This window comes from Pinus tabuliformis, chromosome 3_1 (assembly GCF_031772625.1).
Source record: "Pinus tabuliformis cultivar Carrire ecotype Pingquan chromosome 3_1, CPIR1, whole genome shotgun sequence".
Taxonomy (NCBI): Eukaryota; Viridiplantae; Streptophyta; class Pinopsida; order Pinales; family Pinaceae; genus Pinus; species Pinus tabuliformis.
The window spans coordinates 767,519,047-767,538,798 of NC_142301.1; the positions used below are offsets into that span (position 1 = coordinate 767,519,047).

Sequence of the window (19,752 nt, forward strand, 5' to 3'; positions counted from 1 at the left end):
CTGGAGTAACAAACCAAGAATTCCTATTGTTCTACCCAACTTTATGGACATACAAATAACAAGTTGGCCTGCAATTACTTATATTTCAAGATACATACCAGCATGTCAAATCAATCAGCATCAGAACTTCATTGAAGATAACAATACTTTAAGACATGTTATGAAGGCAATTATAGATTAATCATTTACATTCTGAAGCCCAAAGCTAGCTTATCATCCTGTACTGTTAAAGAGCACAATTTTTTACCTTGAAAGAAATGAGTTCCACATTGAATAAGATGATACAAATTATAACTGAGTCACTGGGACACAAAAAAGCCAGCGTAAACAAAACGACTGTAACATGAATAGGTGTGACATGTATTGTTCTGCAATGACCCTCCTTGTCTACTTGTAATTAATTGCTTGTGTATGCAATAATATTCAACAAACTCTCAGGATTTTTGTCAATGTAATTGACTCTTTAGCACAAAATTTGGTGGCAGTTGGTCAGAAATATTTCTCTTACACCCCAATATACAACACAGATACCTCTGTTATCACTTGCCCTTAAATTATCGATAATCTGATGAACATTCTCTATTGTGGAAATGTGATCAAATATATCTCAAGACGACATGTGAACTTCAGTGCCTGTAGTCCAGTGTTTTGTTCATTGCGGCAGATGCAGATCACGATGGTAAATCGTGCTTGGTGCAGGGTAGAACATCTGCTGAAATTTCTTGCAAAATGCATGACAGCCACAAGGATGTTGTGTATGGCCTGTGATTTGCTAGTTACATTTTGCTCAGCTACAGATCTTTCATACACATCCATGCACTGTTTATAGACAAAAGGTTCGGTAGACTGAATGTCAGCAAGCACAATATCACCCATGTAGGTTGTTACAGGGACAACATCTGCAACAACTTTGTATATTAGAATTCAAATTTACTAAATAATCATCATATCATGTTGATATTCGCAACCACTAGTATTGTTGCTCAATACTAGAATAAAATTTTAATGTCATCCAGATTCCAAACAGCAGGAAGCAGTTCTTAAATTGAATTGCAATATAAATGATAGTTTTTTTCATCGAGGCAATTAAAAATGACACGTTCAACATGGCAATTCTCCATCATTAATGACAGGGAGATAGTTATCACTGTGATCTGTGTGTTGCCCGTGCAAATAACATTCATGAGAATCACTGGACATCTTCAGTCACACAAAGTGACTTTTTCAAACTTCAAAATACTCTCAATGCTGCCAGGGAAATTACTGTTTGATACAAAAAATCTTACATCCTTCAGAAAACCTTCTGCATGAGAAAGAAAATAAATTGATTTCAATCTTACCATAAGATGATGCTTTAAAGCCACCAGAAAGTGCCTGTTATATTAGAAATAAAGCTCAAATTAAAAGGAACAACAAATCAGAGGAACTGCTAACTAGCAAAACTCACTGGCCAGTTATCAAACAGTCTTATACACCGAATCATATAATTAATGACACAGATGTAGACATTCAACAATTGAATGATTTGCCAAAACAATTTAAATTCATTTTCGCAATAATATTCAAAAAATATGTTTGGCAGAGGCACCTTTGACAATCTTAGTGCACAGTCCTGAGAGAAAGGACAGAGTCACTCTTCAGTACAAAGCAAGAGACATCTCAGTGATCTGCTATTTGCTTCAGATCATCTATAATTCATCTAGGCAATAACCATAACACCGCCTTACAAGGGAAATTGAAATATAAAATGTCTGTAAGTTCCCACACAACGCTTGGAAAAGAAATATCAAAATAGAAAAGGCATTTGAAGCATAGCGTTTGCAAGTTCCTACCAGTAACGCTTTAAAAACAAGTACCAAGAATAGTAAAGGAAGGAGAAAGGAACAGCAAATCCACATCTCCTACAAGAAATTCAGAAATAGCATTCACTGCATCTTAGATGACCTGCAAAAGCAAAAGGTCCTCGGTTAAAACAAGGGTTTGGCAAAAGACCAATTCAATGGTATGAAGCATCTTTGAGGATTTGATTCTGAGAACATGACTTGTTCTCTGATGAGGTCTCTACTTTGCATAGTTTTCATTAAGAGTAATATTTTCATCTAAAACCAAGAGGAGTACAAAATTACTATAAAATTTAAATTGCTCTATAATTAATATTATGAAAAACATATTTACAGATGAAATTTCAAAGGAACCAAAGGCAAATGTGGTATTGTCAGCTTGGGTGTGCTAAAAGGGATAGCTTGAGTTAATCTTACTCTCCAAAACAGGATTTCATCTCCTATATCCCATTAAAGTGTAGCTTTAAGCACCAATGATGGACAAATTTTTAGCTGATTTCTTGTCAAGCTTGACACAACGATCTTGAAAGAGTATGACTTGCATTCTCTGTCATCCATCTTCTCTGGCTATGATCTAATTTCTACACACACCATTGTAAAAATGTTTCAAAATTTTCAAGAGGCAACTAATGAATAAAATCAACATACAAAACTGAAAAGTTTTCTGGTGATCCTGGAGTCAACATAAAATACCTAACCTGTCCGCTAACCAAAAAAATAGGCTTTTGAACCTGTTTATATATTAGTACCTGCGGCTGCGGTGAAACCGGTGTTGTTGTTGCATATGCTCAAACTGTTGCAACCTCACAGCGAAATTAATTCCAGTTGTTCCACTGGCAAACTCTGTATCATCATCACCATCTTCGCTACCTTGCATACCATTGCCAAGGCCAGGGATGTGTGTCAAGAGTTGAGCACATAGGTTTCCAGAGGTACTTCTTAATGCGCTGATGTTTAGCTCTTCACCACTAAATGTGTATGTCGGAACAGTCTTCAGTCTTTTCTTTAAAATCCCGAATGCAACACTTTGCTACATTTTAGGTACAGATAGAGAATAATCAGGTTCTTCAAATGTCTCCTCCATACATGGGTGAATAATATGCAGATGCATACAACAAATGTATCTCATTCTTTTGTTTTAATTTTAGCCTAAGAAGAAAATGTGGGAAATAAAAGTGTAGATGTAAACTAGAAAATTGGATGACCAACAGACCAGAAATGAATGCATAACCAATCTGTGCAAGTCAGTTCTTTTAAGGGCAGGAGCAGAGCATGAAGTGGAATCAGGAGGTGAAAACACTAAGCACTAACTTCCAGAAAACCCTGGAAGAGAAACATCCCAGGAGAGTTTTTTATATAACATATATTTTAATATAGTTTCATGCATATATATTCCAAAAAAGCAGCAGAAGGTCAAATTAGTTGCAGAAAAAAAGAAGACGTGGATTTTGTGCTACTTGTAGACAAATACTATATTTTTAGGAAGGTGGAAATGCAACCTGTAGTAGATTAATGATAATCATGTTATCAATTGGAATCAAAGCAAAAATGCTAAGGTGACACGTTTGAAGGACCCAAACCCAAGGATTGTCCACTCTGATACCAAATGTTACTGGCCAAATAACCCAAAAAGCATAAAAACTGAAAACATAAGTAATGCCATGCCTTGAGAATGAATAGAAGTGCCACTTTGAGGTGGCAACCTCCATTACACCTTATATTTACAAATAATTATTTATGATTTCTAACCTAGATTTCCTTGGCCTATAAATAAAGGGTACAATTACAAATAATGAGCCTAGCAAACCCAAGTTTCAAGGCTTAACAATCAACAATTAGTACACAGATAACATCAATCATCTAACAGTTTTAACATTCTCACTAAATGATCAACCATAACATCAGCCTTCAAGTTTCACGTTTCAACAATTAATATTTGTCATAAACAACCTGTAACAAATAACATCAACATGTAATTCAATAAGGTATCATAACCAAATAGAGATGTTATATGCAGTCAAGTATCATGAAACATTTACAAAATAGGCCATAATAAATAAATAAAGATCTTAAAGTTTTAGAACCTAATTGAAAAAGAGACATAATTTTATTATCTACTATACTTCCTCTTGCCACAAGAAACTTTTGATTTCCTTTCTTGTGCTTTAACAACAAGAGTAGCACAAATTGGTCACGGAGCATTGGTATGAGCTCCCCCACTACCTACACTCCCCCAGCACAATGATGGAGGTTGTAAAGCTAAAGATGCTATATCTGGTATCCTACTAGTGCTAACAATGGTAGTGGATGGGGGTGGCATCTCTACTGCATAATCAACATCATGAGCCTGATCAACCAAAAGTTCAGTTTCTAAGCACACTAAAGTTATGGCTTCATCCTCCAAAATATGATTCTCTGGACTGTTGTCCTAAGTATTATATGTTCTATCATTCTTCATTGCCATGAAATAATGGGGCAACGACCTCAAGTTATAGTACACACAAACCAAGCTTTCTATTTGATCTACATTCAAGTTGTTTCTCTTCACAACGTGGATGAAGTTGTAAGTGCTCCAACACCTCTCTACAAAAGAAGCCTCCACAACATATGAAATCACCCTCACCATAAATATATGTAAGATGTGTGGTAGAACCACCATACGTGTTCCACCATTCTGTAGTATTCATCCTATTTAATTTTTAGTTGCATGAATAGAACCAAAGACTCCAATCCCACTAATGTACAAGTTCAATTTGTTTCATACTTGATCACATTCAACCTCATCACAAAGCAGCTTGTCTAATGCAATCATACACCTATTACAAACCTCAAGATCCATGCTTGGTCTTCTCTTAACCCCACCCCTAGGTGTTGGTTTGGCACGTTGCCACACAATCTATTAGTTTTTGTAGCATCGGATGTGTTCTAGCCACGAAATTTGGTGGAGAGGCTAGAATACATGTATTCTCCAAAACCCAGAAATCATTTCTGGAAATTCCACCTAGAGATGACTTAATTAAAATAATTAGTCTTTTTTTAATGGTGCCTAAGTCTAAACTTAGGAAAACTTATTAATTAAAGGGTATTAATAAGTCATGGTGAGAATCTTCTAGAAGAACACATGGATCGAGTTGTAGTTAATCTTAGTCATCACTTATGTTTTAATCTTGGTCGTTGATGTCTCAACGAGAGATTATAAGAAGAAATTCGATGGGGTTTGGAGAACACACTTGAGACACCAGAAATTTGATTTTGTTGGGAAATCGATCTCTAGAGTAGCAGCATTCAGTTGCCGAAGGTGATTCAGTAAGATCGAAGCATTGAGAGATGGGCAGGGATAGTAAGGTCAAAGGGAGATTTTTCAGTCTGGTGAGTGCATAGCAAAGAGGCAGTGGGTGCCACAGAGAGGTAGTGCAGTGCTTCAGAGGGGAATTTGTATTTTGTTGGGGAGAAGCAATGATCCAGTGCCAGAAGTCGGAGTGGGATCCTGGAGGCCAGGAGAATCGATCTTCTAGACAGCAGCTGATCAGTTAGCGAGAGAGACATTGATCTGAGTTGTAAGACACAACACTGTGTAGGCTAACGCAGGGACTGCGCAGAGGCATCAAAGAGTAACTCATCTTGAGCCAAGGTCACTATCGGGTCGCCAGTGGGAGTGAGATTTTTCTCACTAGACTTTTTGTCAGTCATTTCTCTGTATGGATTGCTATATTTGAGCATCCATAGTTTTGTACTCATATTTTCTACTGCATAATAATAAAACCCTCAGCTATTGCACCGGTTTTCCCAAGTTTCTGAATCACCTACTGCAACAACTGATTAAACTTCTCCTATTTGTTAATCACTAAAACAAATTATTTATTGCTTCCTACAGCAAATATCGAAGCTAATACTACTGCAAGCTTCACTTAATTAATTTGCTCAAAACAAGAACAGAACAATAGAGAAAGATACACACAAGTGACAGTATTTTTTGGACAAACAACCCTAGAAAAACCCAAAGCCAGAAAATCAGTGCAGAGCTTTGAGGGTTTTTATTATTATGCAGTAGTTTCTAAATACAACTTTGGATGCCCTTTCGGCAATTCAGTTACAGAGAAAATAAACTGGCAGAAAAACTTAATGAGATTACCTCACTTTACACAGCAAATCCCGGTTGTTCTGACAGTTGAATTGTTGAATTTTCTAAGTCTATCCGTTAGAAAATTAATTTGTATTCTACAGGTTTATTTCTTCTACTTGTTTAAATTCGAACAAGTTATTTAATACATTTAAATACCGAAATAAACACAATACAGTCACAACATCTACAGATCATCAACTGAAAGAAAACAAGCACACAAGTGACACCGTTATTTTTGGACAAATGTCCCCGAAAAAACCCAATGCGGGAAAACCAGTGCAGCTATTTAGAGGGTTATATTATTATGCAATCTATCTGAGTACAACTGGGTGCCTAACTGGCTCACCCGACAGAGAAAAATACACGGTAGCAATACCTCTATATCCGGAAACAGGTATTCAAAAAACCTGTCCCACGAAACCCTCTCCGGCACAACTGAAGCTCAGCGCTAGCCCTTTTGGCCTCTGCATCAGCCTTCTGCTGACCTGCGTCAACCCCAGGACCCTCTGCGTCAGCCCTCTGAGGCACTGCGCAGCCTCTGGGACCCTCTGCATCACTCCAACAGCCTCTGCATGGATGACGCAGTCCCTCTAGCCTCTGCGTTGTCTCTACTGAGCACTGCGTAGCCTGGACTGGCTGTTGCTCTCGCTTTCTCTACTTCTGCACTGGTCTCTCAGTATTGTCTCTGCCTCTCTACTTCGTACAATGTTGCACAAAGCGAGGACGAAGCGGGGACGTGGAAGCATCATTTTCCAAAAATCTAGGAAGCAAAGCGTCTGCTATATATATATATATATATATATATATATATATATATATATATATATCTAAGTTGCAGGAAACGTTGCCTACGGGTCCGTTTCCGGCCGGAAACGAAACGGAAACGCGTTTCGGCGTACCGTACGGCTTGGAAACGCGTTTCCGGCCGTACGGGCACGTTTCCCGAAATGGAAACGTGCCCGTACGGCCGGAAACGCGTTTCCAGGCTGTACGGGCCCCGTTTCCCCAAAAAAATGACTTGTTTTTAAAAAAAAAAAATTTCTAATTAGTTTTTAAATTTTTTTAGGGTTTCTAAGCTGTTCTAGAAACCATTTCTAAAGTTATAAAAGAGCAGTGCCTCTCATTCTCTCATCACACTATTCAGCGAGGAGTTTCTCTTGGAGATTGGCAGTTGTTTCAGTAGCTGGTGTTTTGAGCAGTGAGCAAAGTAGATTTCAGTAGCAGGAGAAAGAGATTTCAGCAGCAAGAGAAGGAGATTTCAGCAGGAGATTTCTGTAGCAGCAGATTTGGCTCAGCTACAGCCATATTTCTCTTCTCTTTTCTGGCATTTCCGGGTAGTTTCAACCACAGAAAATTAATTTGGGTAAGCCACATTCATTTTGTTAGTTTTTTCTTACTATTTCTTCAATTTTGCTAGGGTTTATGCCGCTAAATTGCTGAAAAACGTTTTTTATTTATAGATTTGTTTTTTAAATTTATTTTTGCAGCAGATTTGGCTCAGCTACAGCCATATTTCTCCTCTTTTCTGGCATTTTAGGGTAGATTCAGCCACAGAAAATTAATTTGGGTAAGCCACATTCATTTCTTAGTTTTTTTCTTACTATTTCTTTAATTTTTCTAGGGTTTATACAGCCAAAAATATGAAAAACGTTTTTATTATTTACAGATTTGTTTTTTTAATTTATTTTTGCAGCAATGGCTTCCAGCCAAAGTGCAGCTGCAACTTCAAGCCCTAGGGCCAACCCAAGGGCTGAATATTATCCTCTTTGGAGGCATGTGACGAAGCTTCAAAAATGTGGAGGTGGTGGCTCATGGGAATGGCGATGCACTCTTTGCAATAATACGTACAAGGGCTCCTACCCAAGAGTGAAAGCGCATCTGTTGCATGGAGGAGGACAGGGGATTCTGGGTTGCACAAAAACATCAGATCCGTTGGTAAGGAGGGCATATCAAAGAGAGCAAGATGAGGCGGATGGTACTAAGAGAAGGCATGATGAGCATACTCAGGCTACATCTAACATTGAGCCAAGGATTGTAGTTGAAGCAAGAAAGAGGAGAGCTGGTCACACTCAAGAACATGAACAAGCAGCACCCAAACATACCAGAGGCTCAGGGGCATCCCAATCAGTTCAGGATAGCAGAATTGCTAGATTGGTGAATGTGCAAGCAAGAGAAAAAGCTGATTCCAGAGTGGCCAGGTGCATTTATGCATGTGGTATCCCATTCAATGTTGTTCGCTCTCCTTACTGGCAAGATATGATAAGGGCAGTTAACAAAGCTCCTCAAGGGTACAAGGGGCCCAACTATGAGAAAGTCAGAACCCAGCTTCTCAAAAATGAGAAGGAACTTGTGGAGGACGTTTTAGCTCCAATTCGTTCTTCCTGGAGTAGCTCTGGGGTTACCATAGTCTCAGATGGTTGGACAGATATGAGGCGCAGACCATTGATAAATATCATTGCCACTTCCCCCAAAGGAGCAATGTTTATCAAGGCAGAAGACTGCTCAGGAGAGGTGAAAGATGCACAGTTCATTGCTGATGTTATTATAAAAGCTATTGAACAAATAGGGGCTAACAGGGTGGTGCAAGTTATCACGGATAATGCACCAGTTTGCAAAGCTGCAGGTTTAATTATTGAGGGGAGGTATGACCACATCTTTTGGACACCATGCATTGTCCATAATCTGAATCTGATCTTAGAGGAGATCGACAACAAAGTTTCCTAGATAAAGGAAGTCACAGGGGAAGCAAGGGAGATTATCAAATTCATCACCAACCACCACCAGTCTCAGGCCATATTTCGAGAGTACTCCAAATTGGAGTTGTTAAAAGTTGCTGAGACAAGATATGCCTCAAACTTCGTGATGTTGCGCCGCCTTGTTGAGGTTAAGCATGCATTAGTTTCTATGGTGGTGAGTCAACTTTGGATTGAGTGGAGACAAGCAGATTCAGAGCGGGGATCTATGGTGCGTAGATTGTGCCTTGATGAGGATTGGTGGAGCAAGGTAGATTTCTTGCTAAAGTTCACAACCCCTGCATTTGAGCTTCTCCGGAGTGCTGACACTGACCAACCTTTCTTGGGAGAGGTATATGATGGCATGGATTCCATGGTTGAGAAAACTATGGAAATCATTTCGCAGGAGTCTCCACAACCTCTGTTTGTTGATGATCATTTTGCTGGTTTGATCAAGAAAATCATTGTTGACAGGTGGAACAATTTCAATACACCATTGCACACTTTAGCACATGCTTTGAACCCCAAATTTTATGATGAGGAGCTTATTGCTAAAAGCAATGGGAAGAGGAAGGCACCCCATAAGGATAGAGAGGTGGCTACTGGGGTGAAAAAAGCACTAATGAGAATGTTTCCTTCTCATCTACATAGGGAGGTAAAGGAGGAATTTGCCAGTTTTGCTGCAGGAATAGATGATTATGCAGATATATCAGCTTTGGAGGAGAGAAGCACCATGAATCCAGTTAGGTGGTGGATTTGTCATGGAGCGAATGGTGTACATTTGCAAAGCCTTGCCATTCGTATTCTTTCACAAGTGGCAAGCTCTTCATCAGCAGAAAGGAATTGGAGCACTTATGGTTTTACTCATTCTGTGAAGCGCAATAGGTTGGGCTCACAGAAAGCAGAGGATCTTGTTTATGTGCACTCCAACCTTCGCCTTGCATCTCGTAGGGGTCCAGAATACAACAGTGGTCCTTCTAAAGAATGGGATGTGGATGCAAAAAATCCTGATTTGGATCTCTCTCTTGCTGCCCTGAATATTGAGGAGGATTCTGGAAGTGGAATTGGTGCATCATCTTCTTCAGCACCACCATCCACTGTTGAGCATTCTGCTGCTTCTATTTTTGATGAGGATTGTTATGATGAGGATTAGTCTTTTGTGACTTGTCTCTATAGTTCTTGCAGCCTTATAGTCTTTATTGTACTTGCAGCCTCATATACTAATATAAATAAAGGCTGATTTTGGATTTTCCAATTCCTATATTTTTATTTTCATTATGTGATGACTCATGAGTAAATGTGATCATTGTGATGTAAATTTAATCTTAATGTTAAAATGTTTAAGTAAATGTATCATTAATGCTTTATGATTGCACATATATATATTAATAATTTTTAAATGTTTTTAATATATATATATATATTCGCGTTTCCCCGTTTCCAAAATTTGGGGAGGTCGCGTTTCGTTTCGCTTCCCCGTTTCCCCGTTTCGTGCAACTTAGATATATATATATATATATATATATATATATATATATATATATATATATTTGCATTTATACTCAAAACAAACATCCCAAATACCAAATTAGTTGTAGAAGACATGAAAACATGCATTATTTTGCATAAATCAAGATAGATATAATATCCATTGTACATTAATGATTAATTATTCGAGCATCAACCATTTAGATGCATCAACCATCTAGAATCTAGATTCTTCTCCTCTTGTCTAGCCTTTGCATCTACCTCGATTGTCTAGGGATATTAGTCAACATTGCTCAATTTTGATCAAACTACCTAATTCAAGACTTAAAATATGGTAGAAAAAGCTTAACATGCTTGATCGATGATTTTGACTTGATTGAAAGGTAATTTTTTGCTAAGGGCGTGCCGCGTGACAAAGGAGTTCAACAATTGACACCACCAATAGTAGGGTACATATAGGGCTTGGTGCTCTTGATTAAATGCTAATCGCATACCTTCATACTTGATATAATCTAATGAAATGCCACAATCCCATTGATCCTGAATTCCTGAAAATTGTTAAGTCTGTTGAATTTTGAATAGGATATGAGATTCTATTTTCTCCATATGAAGTCCAATGAGGCTGGAACCACTCTCAAACATCATGAGTCATTTCATGGTAATGTTAAAAATTTAAGTAAAAGGATGAAAATGAAAAATAAAGGAGAATGTCACTTTTACTTTAAGAATTTAACATTACCATGAGGGAGCATCTGCTATATTTATATTTTTTTTGCCTTCATTTGTCACCCTAACCCAAGGTGGACCCACCCCCAACAAGCAAACTCACCTAAAATTTTTAAAAAAATTGAAAAAAAAAAACGATTTTCTAAACGCTTTTCCGGAAGCGTATGGGAAGCGTACGCTTCCTCCTCTGAAGCGCCACGCTTCCGACGCCCGAAGCGTCGTACGAAGCGCGCTTCTGAGCCACACTTCCGAAAAGTCCAGGAAGCAGCAAAAAAAATCGGAAGCGCGCTTCCGGCCAAGCTTCCTAGGTGCTTCCGCACGGGACGCGCTTTTGGGCTTGGAACCGGGGGGGGCGCTTCGTGCAACATTGACCTCGTACTCACTGCCCCTCGCTGTTGATCATTGATTCAACTTTGCTTAGCAACCCCACGCTAGCAAAATGAATGACTGATCACTCTGATGTGTTCTCTAACTGACCCTCAAGCTTCTTCTTGTACTTTTCTCGTTGGTCCATCAACGGCTAAGATTAGATTTGGCTTGATCCATGACTTTTGGACCCTTCTAACACAGTTTTATATTAATACCCATTAATATTTTATTTTTCCTAAGTATAGACTTAGGAACTCCATTAAAAATATTACTTATTTTAATATCTCCCAAACCGAGTACACTCTGCCCAAACCATTTATGGGTCTTGGAGATCTCATGTGCTTTAGCCTCTCCACCAATTTTCATGGCTAGAGCACATCTGATGCTACCCCAAATCAACACTCCCTCTTAGCGAGGATTGTGCTCTAGTAATACTCCTCACTGAGTATCACACTGATTATATGGCACTGGTACCTGTGCTGATGCTAGGCCTCCCCGCCCAACATCCTCTGCACTGCTGCATCTTGTACTATTGCCCATGGCCCTGCCACTGCCACTGTTGCATCCGTACGGCAACTCCCTCTGCATCCGTGCTGCTGCTGGTCCATACTCCCAACACTGCATCCCCCTCTCATCATGCTACATCGTGCTACTGCATACTGCTACTGCACTGCAACTCGATTATTGAGAAGTAAGTAACTGATCCACCCAAATTCTGACATCCCTGTCAAGCTAGAAACACTCCCGATGCTAAAGCTCTCTCTGTCGCTAACAAGTGCTCCCTCTACTGACCTCTGCGTTGCTGCAACAACTCCCTGCATCTCGCACCACTACAAACCTCTTTGTGCCATCCTGCACCGTTGCAACACTCTTGTGTCTCTCATACTGTTGCAACCTGCTAGCCTTGCGCTACCCGGGGACTCCTGCGCTGTAGCACTCTCTACCGCTTCATCTGCATCCATCTCTACCTACATCTACTAGTCCTGCTACTCCTCTTCGGGTTTCCCATAGCAAGGTATAATCCAAGAGGTTGGGTACCTCAAGGATCCTGCCCCTCATCGTCTGTAGTCCTTCTGACTACATCTCGATGTCTCCCCACTTCTTCTCAAGTGGCACAGCATTCATGGCACAATCGTCATCCTCCTCGACTTCCTTCTCCGCCCTCGCTAGCATTGCCTTGGACTTAGAAGCCTCTCCCTTGTTCTTCTTCCTCAGACATTTGTTCGCATAGTGACCAAGTTCCCCACAGTGGAAGCACTTGACCTTAGAGAGGTCCTTCTTCTTCCTCTTCTCCTGCTTTCTCGCAGATGCCAGAGACGCATCCTCTTCCTCTTCCTTCTTGATCCTAACCCCTTTGCTGCTACTCCCCGTCTTGGTCAGCCATCTGATCTCTTCTTGACGAAGAGCCGCCCACAATTCTTCCCAATCCGGAAGACTCGCCCTACCCAGTATGCTCTGGACAAACATCTCCAAATCCTCAGACACTGTGTTAAGTGCGGTCCTTACCATCAACACCTAATTCGGCGTGGCCCCAATGGAAGTCATTTGGTCACGGATCTCCTTCAACTGACCGAGGAAGGCATATATCTGCTCTCCCTTCTGCATCTGGTATTACCTCAGTTGATTCTCCAGGAGCATCTTCCTCTGCACGGAAGTATGTTGGTACAATGTCTTCAAAGTGTCCCACATCTCCTTTGCCATTTCCTTCTCGGCAATATGTGGAACTGCATGATCCTTGACCCTATTAAGGATGATACACTTTGCCTTAGCCATTGCCTCCTCGTACCTTTCATTAGCTACCGGGTCAACTGGGATAGCCATCACTTTCAAGGCGAAGCCCTTGATACGATGTCTATCTAGAACGGACAAGATCATGGTCTTCCAGACCACAAAGTTGGACGCTCCGTCCAACCTGTTCTGATCTCTCAGCCCATTCACGGCCATCTCACTGCTCTTCTGTCGACTCCTTCGAGTCTCTCTACTTCCTGCCTGGAAGTTCTCGATTCGACTCCTGCTGAGTCTCTCTACTTCTCGTCTGGAAGTTCTCGGTTCAACTCCTCCGAGTCTCTCTACTTCCCGTCTAGAAGTTCTCTTCTAGACTCCCTCTGAGTCCCGATTTCCCTCCTGGAAATCCTTCTGCCAACGTCAAATTGCCCCACTCTGATCGTCTGTGCAATTACAACATTGATCCGCATTCCTTGGTTAGAAATCTGCCTCAGCAGCAACTCCCTCCACCTTGGTCTTGCCCTGTTAGGTATTGTTCTGACCACAGTACCCCACCAGCTTTGCTCCACAAACTACCCACAGCCTCCTATGCCCCAGAACTAAAGGATTGAGCCTCTTGGCTCTACGCAATCCCAACATCGACAAAACAACTCTCTCAGCCAACTGCGTCAGCCCACCTGGCCTCTACGTTGCTCTGCGTGAGCCTGTTTCTGCCCACCTTAGCCTTTGCGCTGCCTCTCTTTGGCCCACACTGATGACGCAGTCCCTCTGCATCACTCCTTCCTCTGTCGCTTTCTGCAAGGATCAGCTCTGTCACTCGGGACAACTGAATCTGTTGCAAATGCTCTGCTAAGTTGATGCCTTCAGTTTTCCTGTGATCTGCAACCACGCTCTGATACCATGTTGAATTTTCTAAGTCTATCCGTTAGAAAATTAATTTGTATTCTGCTGGTTTATTTCTTCTACTTGTTTAAATTCGAACAAGTTATTTAATACATTTAAATACCGAAATAAACACAATACAGTCACAACCAATGTTGCACGAAGCGGGAGCGAAGCGGAAGCGCGAAGCGGAAGCGCGGAGCGCGGAAGCGTCATTTTCCAAAAATCTAGGAAGCGAAGCGTCCGCGGAAGCGTCTGCTATATATATATATTTTTTTATATTTTTTTGCATTTATACTCAAAAAAAACATCCCAAATACCAAATTAATTGTAGAAGACATGAAAACATGCATATTTTTGCATAAATCAAGATAGATATGGCATCCATGATTCCATTGTAGTTACTAGTATGTACAACAATCATCTATATTCTAGCTATTACAAACATACATCAGTATCAATTTGATACTGCTTGATGCCTATAAAATTTCATAGGACAAGCTCAAGCAAGAGAAGGAATGCAATCACAAGGAAAGTTATCAAGTTTCTATCAAGCAAGGGACTGTTAGAATTCAAGTTTGGGAATATGTCAGAGCTGGGCTCAATTGCTCATGAAGGCCACAAATCAAATTTGAAAATGCAAACCATGATTGCAAAGTCCTCCTTCAGCATTTAATGGAAGCAGCCAGCAAGGAGGCTTGGAGAGCTAATTCAAGACTATTTAGGGCAGCATCTCACTTGCTAGATCAGGCCACAAGTCAAGAAGTATTGATGCTTTTTCTGTGCTATTTTGTGGAGGGTTTGTCTCTGTTTACAAGGCTGCAGGAAGGTGCTGCTACAGCTGTATGAGGAGGAGGATTTGAGAGCGCCAAGAGGCCTAGAAGGGACCTACTGCCCTAGCTGCAGTCATCTCAAGCAACAGCACAGGTAAAGGGGGGTGGTTCCTTGTCATCGAAGGAGATTCTCATTCTTCTCTAGGCCACAAAGAAGGGTTGTTTCTACAGCAGCTTGGGGGGTCTGTTTTGAGGGGGTGAAGGCCTAGTTAAGGTCCTCTACCCAGGCCACAGTCATCCTGAGGATCAGTGCAGTTATAACCAAGTATATTTTCATGTATATGAAGACCTAGACCTTGCTGTAGCAAAACCGTGAATTGTAGGAGGCTTGAGGAGGAACCTTAAGCCCCACCAGCAGTACATTGAATACCTAGTAGATCAGCATAGGTGGAAGCATAGTTGGACATAAGATCACAGTGATTTGAAGCAAGGTAAGGGCAACAAACTACATTAGCAAGAATTGCAGACTTTACAAGGAAGTCTCTCAGATCTACTCTCACAGTGTATTGATAATTTGATACTGCACCTCTGGAATAATTGGACGTTCGTTATATGGCTATGCTCTTGCTCCTGGTATGATTTACCAATAGTGTCATATGATCATTGGCATATGCTTCAGTATGATTCTTTGCATTATGACATTTGTTCATGACATCAATTCAATATGGACATGTCACTTGCTTCAGTCATATATATGTTATCGTTTCTCATATAGATCAATATTGGTATGGCTTCCCAATATTGGCAATGATGGGTATAAACCTATAAGCAGAGACTTCTTCATTCTTATATGCACTTAGCATTATGTATGGATATCACTGCTCAAATAGCTTGAGTATGGTATTGCTATGTTCTAATTACAGCAGTATATGCATGACCTCAACTTCAACAGTTGTATATATTTATGTGTGTGTGTGTGTATCAATCTCACAAATATGTATGGCATCCCTATGTATGATGGTACAGTATATGAATATATAGAAGTGCATCCATCAGTTCAGTAGATGATTGCGCTTCCGGTTGCGCCACGCAACCCGCCCTTTTTCAATGTATATTCATTGAGTTGACATTGTATTCAGAGCAGTAAGACCGTATATTCAGGCTACAATGCTCAAGTTATATGGTATTAGGAATCCTATATGAGAATGATGTCATATTGGTGGGTTGCGTCCAGGTTGCGTCAAGGTTGCGTCAAGGTTGCGTCCAGGGATGCGCGATTCCGGGGGGCCGCAACCTCAAATGGCAGGAATCGTTTTTTTAACCCGGAATCGCGCCACCTCAAAAACGGATCCGCGCTTCCACTGGGGATTCCGGATCGATTCGCTCCGATCCGCGATTCTGCCTTTGGATCCGGGGGGGGGGGGGGGAGCGATTCCTGCAACACTGGTCACAACATCTACAGATCATCAACTGAAAGAAAACAAGCACACAAGTGACACCGTTATTTTTGGACAAATGTCCCCGGAAAAACCCAATGTGGGAAACCCTGTGCAGCTATTCAGAGGGTTATATTATTATGTAATCTATCTAAGTACAATTGGGTGCCTAACCGGCTCACCCGACAGAGAAAAATACACAGCAACAATACCTCTATATCCGGAAACAGGTATTCAGAAAACCTGTCCCATGAAACCCTCTCCAGCACAACTGAAGCTCAGCGCTAGCCCTTCTGGCCTTTGCTTCAACCCCAGGACCCTCTGCGTCAGCCCTCTAAGGCACTGTGCAACCTCTGGGACCCTTTGCGTCACTCCAGCAACCTCTGCGTGGATGACGCAGTCCCTCTAGCCTCTGCGTTGTCTCTGCTGGGCTCTGCGTAGCCTGGACTGGCTGCTGCTCTCGCTCTCTCTACTTCTGCGTTGGTCTCTCAATATTGTCTCTGCCTCTCTACCTCGTACTCACTGCCCCTCGCTGCTGATCACTGATTCAACTTTGCTTAGCAACCCCACTCTAGCAAAATGAATGACTGATCACTCTGGTGTATTCTCCAACTGACCCTCAAGCCTCTTCTTATACTTTTCTCGTTGGTCCATCAACGGCCGAGATTAAATCTCTAATCAATGGCTAAGATTAGATTTGGCTTCATCCATGACTTTTGGACCCTTCTAACCTAGTTTTATATTAATACCCATTAATATTTTATTTTTCCTAAGTTTAGACTTAGGAACTCCATTAAAAATATTAATTAATTTAATATCTCCCAAAAACTGGGTACAATCTGCCCAAACCATTTCTGGGTCTTAGAGGTCTTATGTGCTTTAGCCTCTCCACCAATTTTCATGGCTAGAGCACATCCGATGCTACCCCAAATCAACATGAACCAACTATCCCTGAGTATCTCTGCGTTGGCCCTGTGTAGGCCCTGCATCAGCTCAACTGGGAAACGTCTTGCCCTCTGGAGCAGTTTCCAGCCCTCCCGACTCAGAAATATCAGTTCCTCTGCAAAACCTAGACTTTTGCTCTGGGTGACTGCGTTGTCTCAGTGTGGGTCCTTCTGGCTCAGCATCAACCCCTCTTCGGTCTGCGCTGCCTCCTCCTGGTGTCTCTTTGTTGCGTATCCTGACTCTGGAAAAGATACTCCAACCCAACTATCCCTACCGCTCACTACAACAACTCACTATCAAAATTCTCCCAACAGCTCCTCTACTCTGCTTCAGAAAATAGAAATTCTAAATTCTCTGTGTGTTTTTCCTAGTGACCCTCAAGCCTCCTAAAAAATCTCCCCATTGACATTCAAAGGCCCAGATTATAAGCTAATCAATGGCTAAGATCATTTCTGCTTGATCCTCGTCTTCTTCTAGAAGTTACACCCACAGTTTATATTAATACCCTTTAATTATTTTATTTTCCTAAGTTTAGACTCAGGATCCCTTTAAAAATAATTAATTAATTTAATAAAATTGTTTCTGACGGAATTTCCCAAAACGCTCTTTGTTCTTTGAAATACATGTGCCCAAGCCTCCCTGCAAAATTTTAGACTTAGAGCACATCCGATGCTACTAGAAATCAACACATTGGTCCAAAAATAACTATGTATTTATGTGTGTGCATCTATTCTTCCAGCATTATTTTCTTCCGCAGTATTGTATTTGTGAAGGTTGTAGTGTATTAGTTTCGATATTTACCATAGGATGCAGTAAATAATTTGTTCAAGTTTATTTAACAAATAGAAGAAACTTAATCAGTTGTTGCAGTAGGATTCGGGGTTTTCCGAATTTTCATATCGGAGCACAGATCGTAAGTCGAAGAGCTCAGTCGCAGAAGGGAAGAGGAACTCTGAATCTCTGTAGAGGCAACGCAGTCCCTTGGGCCATGAGGGTCAGTTTTTGAGGAAAATTTATTTCTCTAAGAGAGTCGACAAAGAAATTAGATTTTCCAGATCAGAGCTTACCAGAGGCAGAGGGAGACGTAGTATTTTCCTTGCAGAGCAGATCTTCAGCTGGGACGCATTTATTTTGCAGCAGTTTGCTAGTGCAAAATAGCATTAGGAGGAAGGAAGAGCACACACTGAGAGAATTCTTTTCTCAGCAGACTTCTAGACCAGAAGTTCGAATTTTCCTAGTAGACCAAGAGTAGTTGTGAGCAGATTTTCCCACTACAGCAAGGAGTGCGAAAATCCAGTCAACAGTTGCATAGAGGAGAAGAGGAGGAATTTGACATTTTTGCAGAGATGGCATCAACAAGGCTAAGAGATCAAGATCGATTGGTGTTGATTTGAGGTAGCATCGAATGTGCTCTAGCCACGAAAATTGGTGGAGAGGCAAAGGCACATGAGATCTCCAATACCCAAAAAGGGTTTGGGCAGATTCTAAACAATTTGGGAGATATTAAAATAATTAATATTTTTAATGGAGTCTCTAAGTCTAAACTTAGGAAAATTAAAATATTAATGTGAATTAATATAAAACTGTGTTAGAATGGTCCAAAAGTCATGGATCAACCCAGATCTAATCTTAGTCGTTGATTACAGACTTAATCTCGGTCGTTGATTTGTCAACGAGAAAAGTATAAGAGGAGGCTTGAGGGTCACTTGGAGAATACACTGAGGGAGACCAGTCAGTTCAATTTCTGGAGCGGGGTTAGCTGAGAAATTGAACCAGTGGTCTAGTGAGCAGTCAGGAGACAGCAAGTACAGAACAGAGAGATGGGATCAGCAACTAGAGATCAGCTCTGAGGCAGAGAGGCTGACACAGGGCATTTCAAGCAGATGCAGAGGCAGCGGGAGACTGCGCAGCAACTAGCTGGGCCTGCGTGGGTGACGCAGAGAGGCCCAGGGCTGACACAGTCAAGCAGGGGCTGACGCAGAGGGTCTGAGAGCCACGCAGAGGTCAGTCGGGTTGACACTGGGATTGGGAGAAGTGCTGGAGAAATTTTTCTCTCTGTGGGTAAGCCAGTTTGGCACCCTGTTGTACTGAAGAATTGCTGAATAATAAAATCCTCCCTTGCTGCCACGTTTTCCCACATTGGGTTTTTCCGGGGACTGTTGTCCAAAATATCTGTGTCAATGTGTTGATTCTTGTGCATATGTTTGCTTCTGTATTATGGTGTGATATCTGCAGTAGTATTTATTTTAATGTTTATTGAAGTAATTCATAAATAACTTATTGTGGAATAAGTATGAAAAGTAAATCAGTTGTTGCAGTGATAGAATTTTCACATGGTATCGGAGCGAGTAATCAGAGACAGAAAGGGAAAATCAGTTATAGGTCGACACCACGATGCAGAGGCATCCACATCAAGGGACTCACACAGATTTTTAGAAGATTGCACAAGAGAAAGAGATTTCGATTTCTCTATGTTGGCTTCCAGGCTGGAAGAAGAAGTGGCATGTATGACTAGTGTTGCATCATCAACAATATGGTATATAGGCAGTGGAGCCTCGTGGCATATGACAGGAATCAGGGAGTGGTTCTCAAAATATCGAGAAGAGAAGATGAACTTTTAAATCACCATGGGGAACAAGGCAAAGTGTACTCCAGTAGGGAAGGGTACCATAGTTTTTCAAATAGAATCAGGAGAACGGTTCCGTGCTACAA

At 41.1% G+C, this 19,752-nt stretch overlaps 1 protein-coding gene across 25 annotated transcripts in view; it reads right to left on the minus strand.

The window, feature by feature from the left end:
• Positions 1-363: 363 nt before the first annotated feature.
• Positions 364-19,752, minus strand: part of LOC149189636 (protein VAC14 homolog) — a 229,608-nt gene continuing 210,219 nt past the window's right edge. The window contains exons 19-23 of one of the 25 annotated variants that reach the window (XM_089411880.1): positions 2,591-2,871; positions 1,833-1,944; positions 1,589-1,612; positions 1,341-1,374; positions 364-899 (exon numbers count right to left, since the gene is read on the minus strand). In XM_089411880.1, coding sequence (XP_089268006.1) covers positions 1,926-1,944; positions 2,591-2,871 — 300 coding nt within the window. In that variant the 3' untranslated portion in view covers positions 364-899; positions 1,341-1,374; positions 1,589-1,612; positions 1,833-1,925. Of the gene's footprint in view, positions 1,945-2,258; positions 2,423-2,590; positions 2,872-19,752 lie in introns of all 25 variants that reach the window. The other 24 variants (XM_089411883.1, XM_089411879.1, XM_089411871.1 and 21 more) reach the window with 24 other exon arrangements.